This window comes from Epinephelus lanceolatus, chromosome 9 (assembly GCF_041903045.1).
Source record: "Epinephelus lanceolatus isolate andai-2023 chromosome 9, ASM4190304v1, whole genome shotgun sequence".
Classification (NCBI taxonomy): Eukaryota; Metazoa; Chordata; class Actinopteri; order Perciformes; family Serranidae; genus Epinephelus; species Epinephelus lanceolatus.
In genome coordinates, this window is record NC_135742.1 from 11,785,876 (window position 1) to 11,799,811 (window position 13,936).

The following is a 13,936-nucleotide window of genomic DNA, read 5'->3' on the forward strand; positions in this document are numbered from 1 at the left end:
TTAATAGAGCCATACTTTTAAATGTTTCTGTGGCATCTTGTCACACTGAACAGCCAACTCCATCAAATACACAGAGCTCGACTCCACCACACTGCAGACTGTATGGGTTAAAGCTACTACGGTAGTGGACCAATCACAGGTCACATTAAATCGAAGAACACATGTGGTGATTGACTGCAAGCAAAACCATACAAGTAATCGTTTTTCTTTAGACCTGGGCACAAAATGGGGGTCGACCAATGGATTTTTTAAAGACTGATATAATAATGATAGTTTGGAACAGGATAAAGCAGATAGCCGATAGGTGTTAGAGCCTATCCCAGCTGACACTGGGGGAGAGGCAGGATACACCCTGGACACATCACCAGACTATCACAGGGCTGACACATAAGCCCTTTTTAGATAGGAGTTGTGCAAATTTGCAGGAAAGCCCAATCAGTCTTTTTTCAGCATTGGCAGTATAAAAACAAAATTGGGGAGTGCAGCAAATTGCTGCCTACCTACTTTTGTTTATACAGAATGCACCTTTTTCGGGGCAATGGGGGGCCTGAGCAAGTAACAAAACGTGTAGCTCAACTGCAACGTAAACAGTGACGTGGGAGGAAAGCCGTGGCTGGTCAGTCCTTTGGCAATTCTCTCGTAAGTCGGCCCGTTCTTCACCATAATGGCCTCTTTGTTTGCGAGGGCAAGGAGGGCATGCAATTCCTTGTCTCCTCAGTTGCTCATCTATACAGTGTCTGTCAGGTTTGTGTTTCCCTCTTGCTACTAGCTGCTCAGTAATTCCTGCTATCAGCTGTTTCCTGTTTATCCACCGCCAGTGCTTGCACATGCAGCGTCATCAACAGCTCCTTCCACAAGTCTTCAACAGCCCTTCATGTTGCGGAAGGCCGCCTCGGTCTGTTTAAACTAAAAGGGTTCCACCAATATAGGCCTGTTTCCACCGCAGGAACTTAGGGGTAATTTTACGGAGCTGGGGCCGTTGGTGCGTGTCAGAGCATGTGAGCGGAGTGGAGCTGAGCGGGGAGCGGAGGGTTTTGTGTTGAGCGAGGAGCGGCTATTTTTTTTAAAAGGTGGAGCGGAACCTTATCTCTCGCTCCAATTTCGCTCCAGTCGCTCATGCCCCACCCAGAATGCATCTTTGCACCTGCACACACCCACACTCTTTTCTTTCCAAACTATGCAGTTTACTGTGTACTTCAGAAAAGAAACTGAGAAGTCATACAAGTGTACCATTCCTGTAAAACTAACTGATGGTGATAATGTGGAGTTGGGTTGTGGTATTTTTTAAATGAAATGAAATTACGTAGCCTGGGGAAAGACAGAATCGAATCTACCAAGCTCATGTTTTATTTGTGAATAGAAGATTACAGGTTAGGATAGTACGACGCAGTTTTTTTGAGCGGAGTGGTGAGCGAGTGGAGCGGGATAAAATTTATGATGGAGTGGAGCGGAGCAAAGAATGCGCAGAACCAAGCGGAGTGGACGAGCGGGGCAAAGTGACAGGTCTGCGAGCGAGGAGTGGAAATTTTCACCTGGTCCACTCCGCTCACATGCTCTGGTGCGCAGGAACCACCCCCGAAGGACAGAGTTCCGGAACTTTTACAGGGGCTAAACAAGTCCCTGCCTCGGAGTAGGTACTCAGAACTCGCCCCAGTCAAAATGGTCGTGCAACGATTACGTCACATCCAGAGCCCAGTAACTTTACAGGAACCTTCCTCCTACTCCGCCCTCTCAGTGGAGACACGGCGGTTGAGAGGGCCAAGCGAGAGGATATTCTTGTAAAGTTCCTGCCCCCCAAATAGTACCAGGAACTTCTTCAGTAGAAACGGGCCTTATGACTACCCTATGAGGTGGAAAATTGGGCACCTCGGATCAACTCACCAATCCGGCTCTGTGTGTTTAAACGCTCGCAGCTTGCTGGCAAAACGGCCCAACATTCGCGGAAAATCTTGCAGTGTAAAAGGGGCTATAGAGACAGACAATCATTCACACCTACAGGCAATTTAGAGTCACTAATTACCCTGCATGTCTTTGGACTGTGGGAGGAAGCCGGAGTACCCAGAGAACACCCACACTGACATAGGGAATACATGCAAACTCCACACAGAAAGGCTTCCCCACCCTGGGTGCCCACCAGGAACTCTCTTGCTGTGAGGTGACAGTGCTCACCACTGCACTGCAAGACTCAAAACCTGGGATATGGCTGGACTGAGTATGAAATGCTAGAGTACCTTTTTGGTTGAAACAAGGGCTTTTAATTTGAACAGGAAGTGGCGGCAGATACTCAGTCATAGAATCACAAGCTTTTACTTTAACAGTCCAGTCAAAACTTAATATAAATACAAGTAAGATGAATGACATTACAGTTGGACACAGTCACACAGCAGAAGGGACCTGCTTTCTCTGGAGCTGTTACCACTGATCAGCTCCTCTTTGCTGCATTCAACACACCCCTCCCCTCCTCAGCTCTGGTTGGTGATGTACATCTCTGTGTGACTGGCTTTTGCATGTCCTCTATGTCAAACTATCACAAATTCCATCAGTAATAATTGTTAATAAATCTTGCTGTTTCCTCTTTTTTAATACTCTGTATTTCCAACAATACGATCACATATTTTCGAGCAATGTCCTCAGCTGCGTTCTTCTGCAGCTGTACCTCTTTAAATGCTACAGCAGTGGCACTTTGATACAGCAGGGTGTCTTATCAGCTCTGTCCCCAGTTTCCCTTTTTTCTCTTCTCCTTTTTTTGATCTCAGTGGCTGGAACTTACTCATCTCGCAGAATCTGGAATTGGTTCAAGCTGATGTGCTAAACATTTTACAGTGGAATGCTTCACCAGTTCTGCCCAGTACTCTGCTAATAGGCTTCACTGCAGCTCTCTCTCACGGTCGTTTATATCCCTACCCTCTCGAAATCTAGCCTAAACCTAAAATAATATATGTAAATATCCAGCGTGAATCCAAAGCTACTCAGTTGGCTGATCATGCTGCAATAATTCCAGAGCTCTGGTTACATTGAGATAAACTGCATCCTGTGAGCACACGCCTGTAAATAGGCCTGTACGATCATTATTACGAGCTTGAGATGAGAAATATTAACTGATCTAAAATTCCTGCTGTGTTCTGAATTCATGTCTGGCACAGAAGAGTGCAAGCAGGCAACTCATGCCAAAGCCAGTCTTTTATAAATGTAAATTTGAATCATGTTAAATGCTTTAGACTTGGTTTTCTGCGCTTATTTTTTGCATCATTGGAGCGTCATTTGTCTCATTTCCCTCTAGTTGGGGTGTAGTTTCCAGCAGCTTCTGTGATGTACCTGAAGCATGTAGAGGGGTTGAGCAGCTTGTTCAAGGACGCAACATTAGTACGTGCTCACGAGAGATAAAACCCAAGGCCATACTGCCATCTGGGTCATTAGCTGTACAGTGCATCACGTCGGCACTGGCCAATGCCTGCTTTTTGTAGTACAGCGTGTTTTTGCCGTGCCGCTGTTGTCACATCAGACTTATACAATCTGCAATTCTCTGCTTCACCACAGAGTGTCTCTATGCTCAAATCTGTGCTTCTGCACCTGTTTCTGCTACAGATGGACTCATCTCCACCCATCTCTCTGTCACTCTGAGGGAAATGTTATCTTTCTTCCTCGGTCCATTCATTTCACTCTCTTTTTCTGACTTTGCACTCCTTACAGGCAACAGAAACCACTCTACACAAAACCACAAGCATTGACTAGACAGATGCATTTGCCTCAAGAAAAGATTTTTCACAAGACTAGATAATACCACATTGTTTATTGATCTGCATGTTTTCATTTCCCATTAAATGCATTACAGTTTTTAAGTGCTGGATAATGGTGTTTGGCAATTAGGATAGGTGTGGAGGTGAAGAATGCCCCTACCATTATTTGTATGGAGGACGTTGATTCAGTACTTGGGGTCATTCAGTTCAGTCTGTTTTATACCAGGGATCACTGAGCTGCTCCAGTGGAACAACATGCCTTCACTATATGAAAAAATCAGTCTTCAAACTCTCACACAACTCGTGCAGTATAATCCAAGTCTCATTTATCCAGCTGTACCTTCAGCACTTCCCAAACCCAGCCCTTTTGGACAAGGAACTGAACTAAAAGTGAAACTTACCTCTGCTCTTTTCAAAGCCAGACTCCATTGACAAAAGCAGTAATTTTACCTTGCACAACATGAGAGCTGCTGGTGTATCGCTGCCTCGTTCAGTTAGTAAGTTTGTATAACTGTGATTATTGGTGTTTTAAAGGGTTAGTTCAGCTTCAACAAAGTCACACAATAACGCAAACAAACTAACTGATCAAGGAAGCGGTAGACCAGCAGCTCTTGTGTTCAGTGAGGTAAAATTGCTGTTTATGTGAATGGAGTCTGGCTTTGAAAAGAGCATAGGTAAGTTTCTCTTTTAGTTCAGTTCCCCATTGGAAAGGGCAGTCTGTTTGGGAAGCACTGAGCATACAATTGGATAAATGAGACTTGGATTACACTACACCTGTTGTGTGAGAGTTTGAAGACTGATTTTTTTATATAGTTTAGCTGTTGTTAAATGCAGTCGTTCAGTGGAGGCATGTTGTTCCAATCGAGTAGCTTGGTGGTTTTGCTGTCGCTTATGACTTTGCCTATGACTGTTTACTTGATAAACAAATGGATCATCATCATAAACCATTGTTTATTTGGGTAAAATTGACTGAGTGTTAAGCTCTTTTACTGCAACACCCTGAGTGTACATCCATTAGGCTAGAAGGATACAAATATATAATAGCAATTGAAATACAGTGATTAAAAAAAACATAAAAACAAACAAGTAGCAGCAATGTCTATCAAGACTTAAAAACAGCAATAAAAAACAGTAAAAAGACGAAAAAGTTAAGTAATGGAGTGGAAGTCATAAAGGACGGATACATAGCAACAACAATAAAAACAGTAATATGTAGAAAATCATGTCTGTCAATTAACCAAAGTAGGAACACTGTAAAACAACCATATCATATAGCACACACTTGAAATGATCTAAGGACACGTACCTGTCTGATTTAGATACCTCTTGCAACTTGTTCCATTTATTTGGGGCAAAACACGAAAAGCTAATTTACTGAGTTTCAAGGGATAAAAATTCCTGTGAGATTTGATTTTTGAAAGCGATGTAAGGTAGAAGGGTAGCTTTCCAAACAATGCGTTATGAGCACAAAGGAAACAGTGTTTTTCTATCAGTGAGAAAACACCATCCCACATTCTGATACAGCTCATATTTGTGGTGTGAAGTATTTCTTAAAGTAGCTCACTCAAATATATTCATACCAGCTGTTTAAAATGAAGTGGATTTTTTTGTGCACTCACTTCCCAAAATATAACTATGCTAGTTGGGGATTAAATATGCAGCCCTCTCTTCACATCCCCACCTCTCTAATCCCAAGGCTGCTATCAGCAGATAATTTAATGTGTTTCCTGCAGGCTGGGCTCAAAAAGCCGTGTGCTGTGAATGTGGATTGTGTTATGTGTTTCCTAAATGCATTACTAATGAGAGTTCAGCTCATGTTAGCTGCTCTGGCTACATTAGAAATGAACTGTATCCTGTATGCATGACTGTCACTAGGCCTGTAGATCATGATTATTCTAAGGAGATGAGAAACATGAGCTCATCTTTACAAATGGCTGCTATGGATTCATGTCAAGCCGGGAGTTTATACTGATTGATAACAGCGGGAAACATCAGCATCATTTGGAAGCAAAATGCATTCACTTAAGAAAAAATGAATTTCTGAATTAATAACATCACTATCTCAAATTCTCATTTATTTAAAAGAAAATAGATCCCCCCCCCCCCCCCCCCCCCTCAAATTCTAATTACAATTCTGAGATTATTGTCTCAATAATTCGGAAAAACGGGGCATTTTTTTCCCCATGAGAACTTCTATTAAATTTTCTGAGATAATAATTTCATCACTACAGAGAAATGCGAATTACTGGAACAAATTATCTCAATAATTCAGAAAAACAGGGAATTTTTTTTCCCATGAAAACTTTTCTTAAATTTTCTAAAAACAATAATTTTATCACTACAGAGAAATAGGAGTTACTGAGGTAATTATCTAATTAATTCAGAAAATATATTTTTTCCCATTCAATTCTAATTACAATTCTGAGATATTATCTCAATAATTCAGCAAAACAGGGCAATTTTTTACCTCTGAAAACTTTTCTTAAATTTTCTAAAATAATAATTTCATCACTACAGCGAAATGAGACTTACGGAGACAAATTATTTCATTAATTTAGAAAAATGAGATTTTTTTAAAATTAAATTTTGATTACAGTACTGAGATTATTGTTTTAATAATTCAGAAAAACAGGGCAATTTTTTACCCATGAAAACTTTTCTGAAATTTTTAAAAAATAATATTTTCATCACTAAAGAGAAATAAGAATAACTGAGACAAATTATCTCATAAATTTAGAAAAATTATTTTTTTTCAAATTAAATTTTGATTATAATTCTGAAATTATTATCTCAATAATTCAGAAAAACAGGGCATTTTTTTCCCCATGAAAACTTTTCTTACATTTTCTAAAATGATAATATCATCAATTCAGAGAAACAAGAGTTACTGTGACAAATTATCTCATTAATTTAAAAAAATTGATTTTCTTTTTAATTAATTTTTCATTACAATTCTTAGATTATCATCTCAATAATTCAGAAAAAATATGGCAATTTTTATTCCCATGAAAACTTTTCTTAAATATTCTGTGATAATAATTTCATCACTACAGAGAAATGAGAGTTACAGAAACAAATTATCTCATTAGCATGCATCATGCTTCCACAGTATCACCATAGACTCTAACGTAACAGACATAGCTACTGTGATGTCACCCATGGGTTTATTGACTCCCGTTTTAAAGCCTGGAGCCAGATCTGACCATATTTAAATGTTGCCGTGGAGCTGTGAAGGAGGAAGGAGAGCATCTGATTCATAGACTGTGGTAATGCTTCACAGACAGCCTTTCACTTTAATGGCCCTGCCCTTAATTATGCATAACTTTAAGCCTTAATTAAATATAAACAGGTGAGTTATATAAAAGTTCATCTGCTGTACAGCTGTCATGAATGTTGAAATAAGCTATATGGACCACAATCTTTTTTTGTACCAGACTGTAAACATGTTTATTTCTGCTGTAAAGTTTAGCGTCTGTGGGGATTGACTCACTTCCAGAGCCAGCCTCAAGTGGCCATATCATGAACTGCAGTTTTTGGCACTTTGAATTGACTTCATTTTTTGCCCTAGCGGTTGCCACTTGTGTATCACTCAGTCATTGTCTCCTGTCTTGTACAAGTGACCCATCTTACAACCAACCTCCTGGTTAATTAACGTGAAAATTCACGAGTTAACTACAGGATACAGTACAGGCCAAAAGTTTGGACACACCTTCTCATTCAATGCGTTTTCTTTATTTTCATGACTATTTACATTGTAGATTCTCACTGAAGGCATCAAAACTATGAATGAACACATGTGGAGTTATGTACTTAACAAAAAAAGGTGAAATAACTGAAAACATGTTTTATATTCTAGTTTCTTCAAAATAGCCACCCTTTGCTCTGATTACTGCTTTGCACACTCTTGGCATTCTCTCGATGAGCTTCAAGAGGTAGTCACCTGAAATGGTTTCCACTTCACAGGTGTGCCTTATCAGGGTTAATTAGTGGAATTTCTTGCTTTATCAATGGGGTTGGGACCATCAGTTGTGTTGTGCAGAAGTCAGGTTAATACACAGCCGACAGCCCTATTGGACAACTGTTAAAATTCATATTATGGCAAGAACCAATCAGCTAACTAAAGAAAAACGAGTGGCCATCATTACTTTAAGAAATGAAGGTCAGTCAGTCCGGAAAATTGCAAAAACTTTAAATGTGTCCCCAAGTGGAGTCGCAAAAACCATCAAGCGCTACAACGAAACTGGCACACATGAGGACCGACCCAGGAAAGGAAGACCAAGAGTCACCTCTGCTTCTGAGGATAAGTTCATCCGAGTCACCAGCCTCAGAAATGGCAAGTTAACAGCAGCTCAGATCAGAGACCAGATGAATGCCACACAGAGTTCTAGCAGCAGACCCATCTCTAGAACAACTGTTAAGAGGAGACTGCGCCAATCAGGCCTTCATGGTCAAATAGCTGCTAGGAAACCACTGCTAAGGAGAGGCAACAAGCAGAAGAGATTTGTTTGGGCCAAGAAACACAAGGAATGGACATTAGACCAGTGGAAATCTGTGCTTTGGTCTGATGAGTCCAAATTTGAGATCTTTGGTTCCAACCGCCGTGTCTTTGTGAGACGCAGAAAAGGTGAACGGATGGATTCCACATGCCTGGTTCCCACTGTGAAGCATGGAGGAGGAGGTGTGATGGTGTGGGGGTGTTTTGCTGGTGACACTGTTGGGGATTTATTCAAAATTGAAGGCACACTGAACCAGCATGGCTACCACAGCATCCTGCAGCGACATGCCATCCCATCCGGTTTGCGTTTAGTTGGACGATCATTTATTTTTCAACAGGACAATGACCCCAAACACACCTCCAGGCTGTGTAAGGACTATTTGACCAAGAAGGAGAGTGATGGAGTGCTGCGGCAGATGACCTGGCCTCCACAGTCACCGGACCTGAACCCAATCGAGATGGTTTGGGGTGAGCTGGACCGCAGAGTGAAGGCAAAGGGGCCAACAAGTGCTAAACACCTCTGGGAACTCCTTCAAGACTGTTGGAAAACCATTTCAGGTGACTACCTCTTGAAGCTCATCAAGAGAATGCCAAGAGTGTGCAAAGCAGTAATCAGAGCAAAGGGTGGCTATTTTGAAGAAACTAGAATATAAAACATGTTTTCAGTTATTTCACCTTTTTTTGTTAAGTACATAACTCCACGTGTTCATTCATAGTTTTGATGCCTTCAGTGAGAATCTACAATGTAAATAGTCATGAAAATAAAGAAAATGCATTGAATGAGAAGGTGTGTCCAAACTTTTGGCCTGTACTGTATATGTTGTAGCTCCTAAATGCTTGTGCACTGTTGACTGCTTATAGGAGCAAACCTGGGAATTACAGTGCTCCATCATGGTCGACACTGTCACCTGACAGTTGGGAGGTATTGTTCATGGTCAAATCTGTGTGATTTACCCCCTGTGTTTGTATGTTTCATTAATGTGCTCCGGTTTCTCCCACTTTCCAAACACATGCAGGTGCTGTGAGATGCTCCAGTTCTCTTTAACTACAAATCAGTTAAATTATAAGGACACTTTATTTAGCTTTCAGATGTAAAATCTGGAGAAGATTTTTTGTTCGTTATCACTGGCTAATTTGATCAGCGTAAAACACATTAATACATGTTGAATTTAATTGACATTGTTGTCTGAATGTCATTTAGGGGGATACATTGGCAAAAATGGAATACAACCTAATAAGTATGTTTTCTTTAGTGTATGATCATCTGAAAATACAAACTGCAGTGTTTTTGTGACATTCAAATGAGTTGTTTAAAGCTGGTCCTCGTCAACTGCCATATTTCTACAGTAGCCCAGAACAGACAAACCAAACACTGGCTCTAGATATGGCTATTTGCATTTTCGCATCGGCCACTACAGCCCGTCCAGGGGGGTGGTGGTGTACCTTCCTCAGGCTCCGGTCCTTTACCAGAGGCTGGGAGTTTGAGAGTTCTGTGCCGTATCATAGCTGTTCTTAGGATCGCGCTCTTCTGGACAGAGACCTCAGATGTTATACCTGGAATCTGCTGGAGCCACTCTCCCAGTTTGGGGGTCACAGCCCCCAGTGCTCCGATTACCACTGGCACCACTTTTGCCTTTACTCCCCTCCTGGGGTTTGAACCCCAGTCAGGGCAGATAACACACATCCAGTCTGGACCCTTAGACAAGGTCCATAATCATGCTAGCCCACCTCAGGATTAGTGAAACTGCTAAAACAAGAATCATACCTGCTCTGACATCGCCTGGGACAAGAAAGTCTGCGTCAGGTGTTGTGAAACCAGGGCAACCTGATGAGAAATGGACTACTGGAACAAGACAGAGATGGAGTAGAGCAGAGAATATATATATATGTGGATCATTCGATTCCTAGTAAAAACCTCTTGAAAGTCCGGAGCAGAAATAACATGAGCACACTTTAAGTCATCAGAGAAAAAGGTGAGCACTCAGTAGCAAATTCTGGGCTAACAGCCCGTCTGCGATGTGCCAAACAGCGTAGAAGAAACACTGATTTGTGTGGTGAAACTACTTTATTCAGTGTTTATCCCGGTTTTTTCTCACCTCATCCATTTCTTTTGTAGAGGAAGAGACCTCTGCAGATAAACTGTCTTGCAGTAAAACCCTCCTGAACCAATAAACACTGACGGAATCCTAACCAGGAGAAGTTTCAGCTGGTTGCAATCTGCAGTCCTCACCACTAGAAATCTCTAAATCTTACACATTGGACCTGTAATTTGAAAATTGCAGCACTATTTAACGGGTGTAAATCACCACTTTCATCACGATACGATATTATATTGATTCTTTGAACAACAATATGATATTTACCGATATCGCAAGACGACAGAAGATGCTGCATTTCCTTTGTTTTTTACTTTTTTGTCCTCTACACATAGCTTAACAAATCACATGTAATGTTATTATTTTTCGTCCTCACCATTGTTTTAAGTCACTGTATCTCCCAACAGAACAGCACGGTTGAATTTCAGCCTGCATGCACGGTTTTTCAGCCCAACATTGAACGAAATTGAGCAGCTAATGTTGCTGTAGTAAGAAGTTACTAGAGTGAGATGCCGTCCAAGCAGATACGTCATGTTTTATCTTGTAATGGCATTGTTAACATATTTCATGCACTTTGTCAGTTGACCATATACCAAATAGTGTTATCCTCATTGTCTTTCTCTTGACTGCTTGCCACCTGCCTGCTGCTGTTTGAGGGTGACTTTCAAAATAAAAGCACATGCTATAGATGATGATATGTATCGATGTTTTCACTTTGAATCAATGATACTGGATCGTTGATTATGAATCGATATTTCAGTACAAATCGATGAATTCTTAAAGATATAAGTGATGCTCAGTAAGAGTTCACCTAAAAAAGATGCTCCATGTGGCTGATTGATTATTAGTTTAGTTTAGTTTATTAGTTATTATTAGTTTCCCAGGATTCCCCCATCATTTAAAGAAACTTGTGAGAACAGATGTGGGACGAAGGCTCACCAACTTATCTTGGCTTGTTGAAACAAACTGACAGATGCTCTGTCATGCCTCATGTTGGTTGTGCTCCAGGTGTCACGTGTGTTTTCATGCAAACCAGTCTGATCACACCATGAAGTGTTTATCCAGGCCACCTGCTCATTTGTCTGTTCCATCTCATTATTGTGGTGATCCGTTTTTGCAGTCAATACGAGAGCAATAACTGAAAGGAGCTGAATAATGAAGATCTCTCCACAGTGAGGACGGCTCGGTTGACACAATTCAGCACCCTTTGAATTATTAACTAGGTACATGCGCTTTAGTGTAGTGTAGAGTGTAGTAATCATAGGGATGAAGATGCGCTGATGGAGATGATGAAGGTGAATAACTGACACATATCAAAGGGAATCTCGGATCATTGTATTTGACCATCTTGGTTATGTAACCAGTTGGGGAGCCCGTTGGTTTGGCCGCACGGTTGACGTTACATCGTGACGACGTGTGAATCTCAGAGACGCACGGGGACCTCACATCTCCATCAGGGATGGAGGAGCGCTCGATGAGCAGGAGACAAGCTGCTGCTCCCCTCAGTGTGTCTGAGGAACCCGTGATGCGGCAGGGAGACAGACGCTCTCCCTCCGCCTTCGTGCAGCACCACTGAGACCGGGGATGCGATTTTCCGGCGCCGTCGGTCGCTATAAGTGAGCCTGTTCCGACACCAGGAGGAGGAAACATATTGGCCGCTCTCTGCTGGAGGTAACGCTCGGGAGGGGAAGAGAGCCATGGCAGGCGCTAAGCTGACGCCCTCTCCCTCGGAGATCGACCCAGACGTGAAGACGGAGGCGCAGAAACCCCCCGAACCCACCTGGGTTAACCCCTCCAGTCCTCTCCGGACTATGGGCTCTTTCGGGAGCGATGCCGGCCAAAGGTAGCTGCCGCAGATCCGCACCAAAGTCGCATGTTTCTGAATGCAGCTTGCTTGACACACACGCAGCATCCGCGAGATAACATGATGCTGCGAGCGCATGGTGCATAAAGTCTTCCTAATAACTTGGTTGGTAATTATCCTCAGGCAAAAGTTGCGCTGTGATTAATATTCCATCTGTTTAATTCAAATTTCCCACGGAAATTTGCAGCTGTGTGTAATCGGTATAGGCTGTTTTCCCCATTGAGGTTAAACATTACGCATCCAGTGCGTCTTTTTATGAGTCAGTTTCACATAGACAGGTGAATGATTGCAAACGCTTCTGCCGCCAGTCATTATCCTCTCAGCATCACTGGGATTCATTTAAAGGCTGCAGCGTGTGATTACATAATTCAGTGTGGATGCTGCATTCCCATTACAATTTGATGAATCCTGGTGTTTTTATAGGGTGGGAAAAATGTTATTATCCCTCTGCATTCAAAGCTGTTATTTTAACATGATGCAGCCATGCTGAAAGATAAAATAAAAATGCAAACCACAGGAGATTATGTTTACATGCCCTAATATTTACATAGAAAGACCATTTGTTTCAGCACATGTCTGCACCACTCAGTGGATGCAGACTTCCACCTTCAGGACACTCTCCTACCATTTGGTAGACAAATTAGGTTGTGGTTTATGTGAGATGGGCTGAACCCGTAACCACTGAGGGAGACTAAATGTCAGAGAAATAAAAGAACTTGAGATCTGCAGAAATGCCGCCATTAAAGCTCAGATCGGCACCCTTATCTGCCGGTTATGAGGTTGGTTTGGCCGAAATGGGAAGATTGTGCTTTTTTGGCAGTGATTCAGAGACCACTGCACAGCCAATATGCTGGTGGTGCAGTGTGTTCTCACTCTCAGTATTTACAGCGTTACTGCACACAGTCTTTCTTGTCAATATTTATTCGAGGGCACTGATATTCCAGGGCATGTTTGTGATCAGAAATTTGGGATGTGTTCACTTTAACATGGAACGTTTGCAGCAGCATTTATTGTGTAATGGATCAGATGACAAAAGCAACAACAGTGGCATCATGGGATCATTTATTCCATACAGAATGTCAGTGCTGTCAGAAATGCAAGAATGCAGTTAAATAATCTGGCATATTATCAGAGATTATCACATTAAACTCTACTTTAAGACGTCTCTCTTTAAATATTAATAAAATACCCACTTTGCCTTGTCACTATAATTTCCAGTCAATAACAGACCCACGGAGAAATCTCCAGGGCTGCAAGTCCACCACAAATACCTGAGCAGTGAGCACTTTTCTGTGTTTGTCCGACAGCTGAAGCCACACAGTCCTCCAGTAAACTGAATACGTGCGCCCCTGGGGTAAAATGTCTCCAGCTAAACTGCTATATTTTGGATGACAGTCCCAGAAGGATGTCGTGATGTGTTGCAGAGGTAGCAGTGTTATCCCATACTCGGAGAACATTGGCCAAAGATAGGTCAGGGGTACTTAAGATCCTTATGATGACTCTAATTAAGGACCATCTCTCTATTTATCTTCATTTTTTTTTTTATAATAACCTCCTTTAGGACGTACATTGTGGTGATGTTAGAGATCTAGTTTAAAGCACTTTTGCCACTACGTGTGAGGAGTACAGCTGTGATAGTGAGAGGAAGGCTTCACCCACATTAAACCTTAAGTATGCAAAGGTGGCACTTCTTAAATTTGATTCATAGTTCTAAACTTTCTGACGTTTTTCAATTATGATGAAA

General features: G+C 41.7%; 1 protein-coding gene across 18 annotated transcripts in view; it reads left to right on the forward strand.

The window, feature by feature from the left end:
- kcnt1b (potassium sodium-activated channel subfamily T member 1b) overlaps positions 1–13,936 on the forward strand; it is a 126,165-nt gene that overhangs the window by 23,652 nt on the left and 88,577 nt on the right. For 3 of the 18 annotated variants that reach the window (XM_078170564.1, XM_078170565.1, XM_033619927.2), the window contains exon 1: positions 11,437–12,171. The exons of the other annotated variants lie outside the window; for them this stretch is intronic. In XM_078170564.1, coding sequence (XP_078026690.1) covers positions 12,026–12,171 — 146 coding nt within the window. In that variant the 5' untranslated portion in view covers positions 11,437–12,025. Of the gene's footprint in view, positions 1–11,436; positions 12,172–13,936 lie in introns of those variants that run through there. 18 annotated transcript variants of the gene reach the window in all.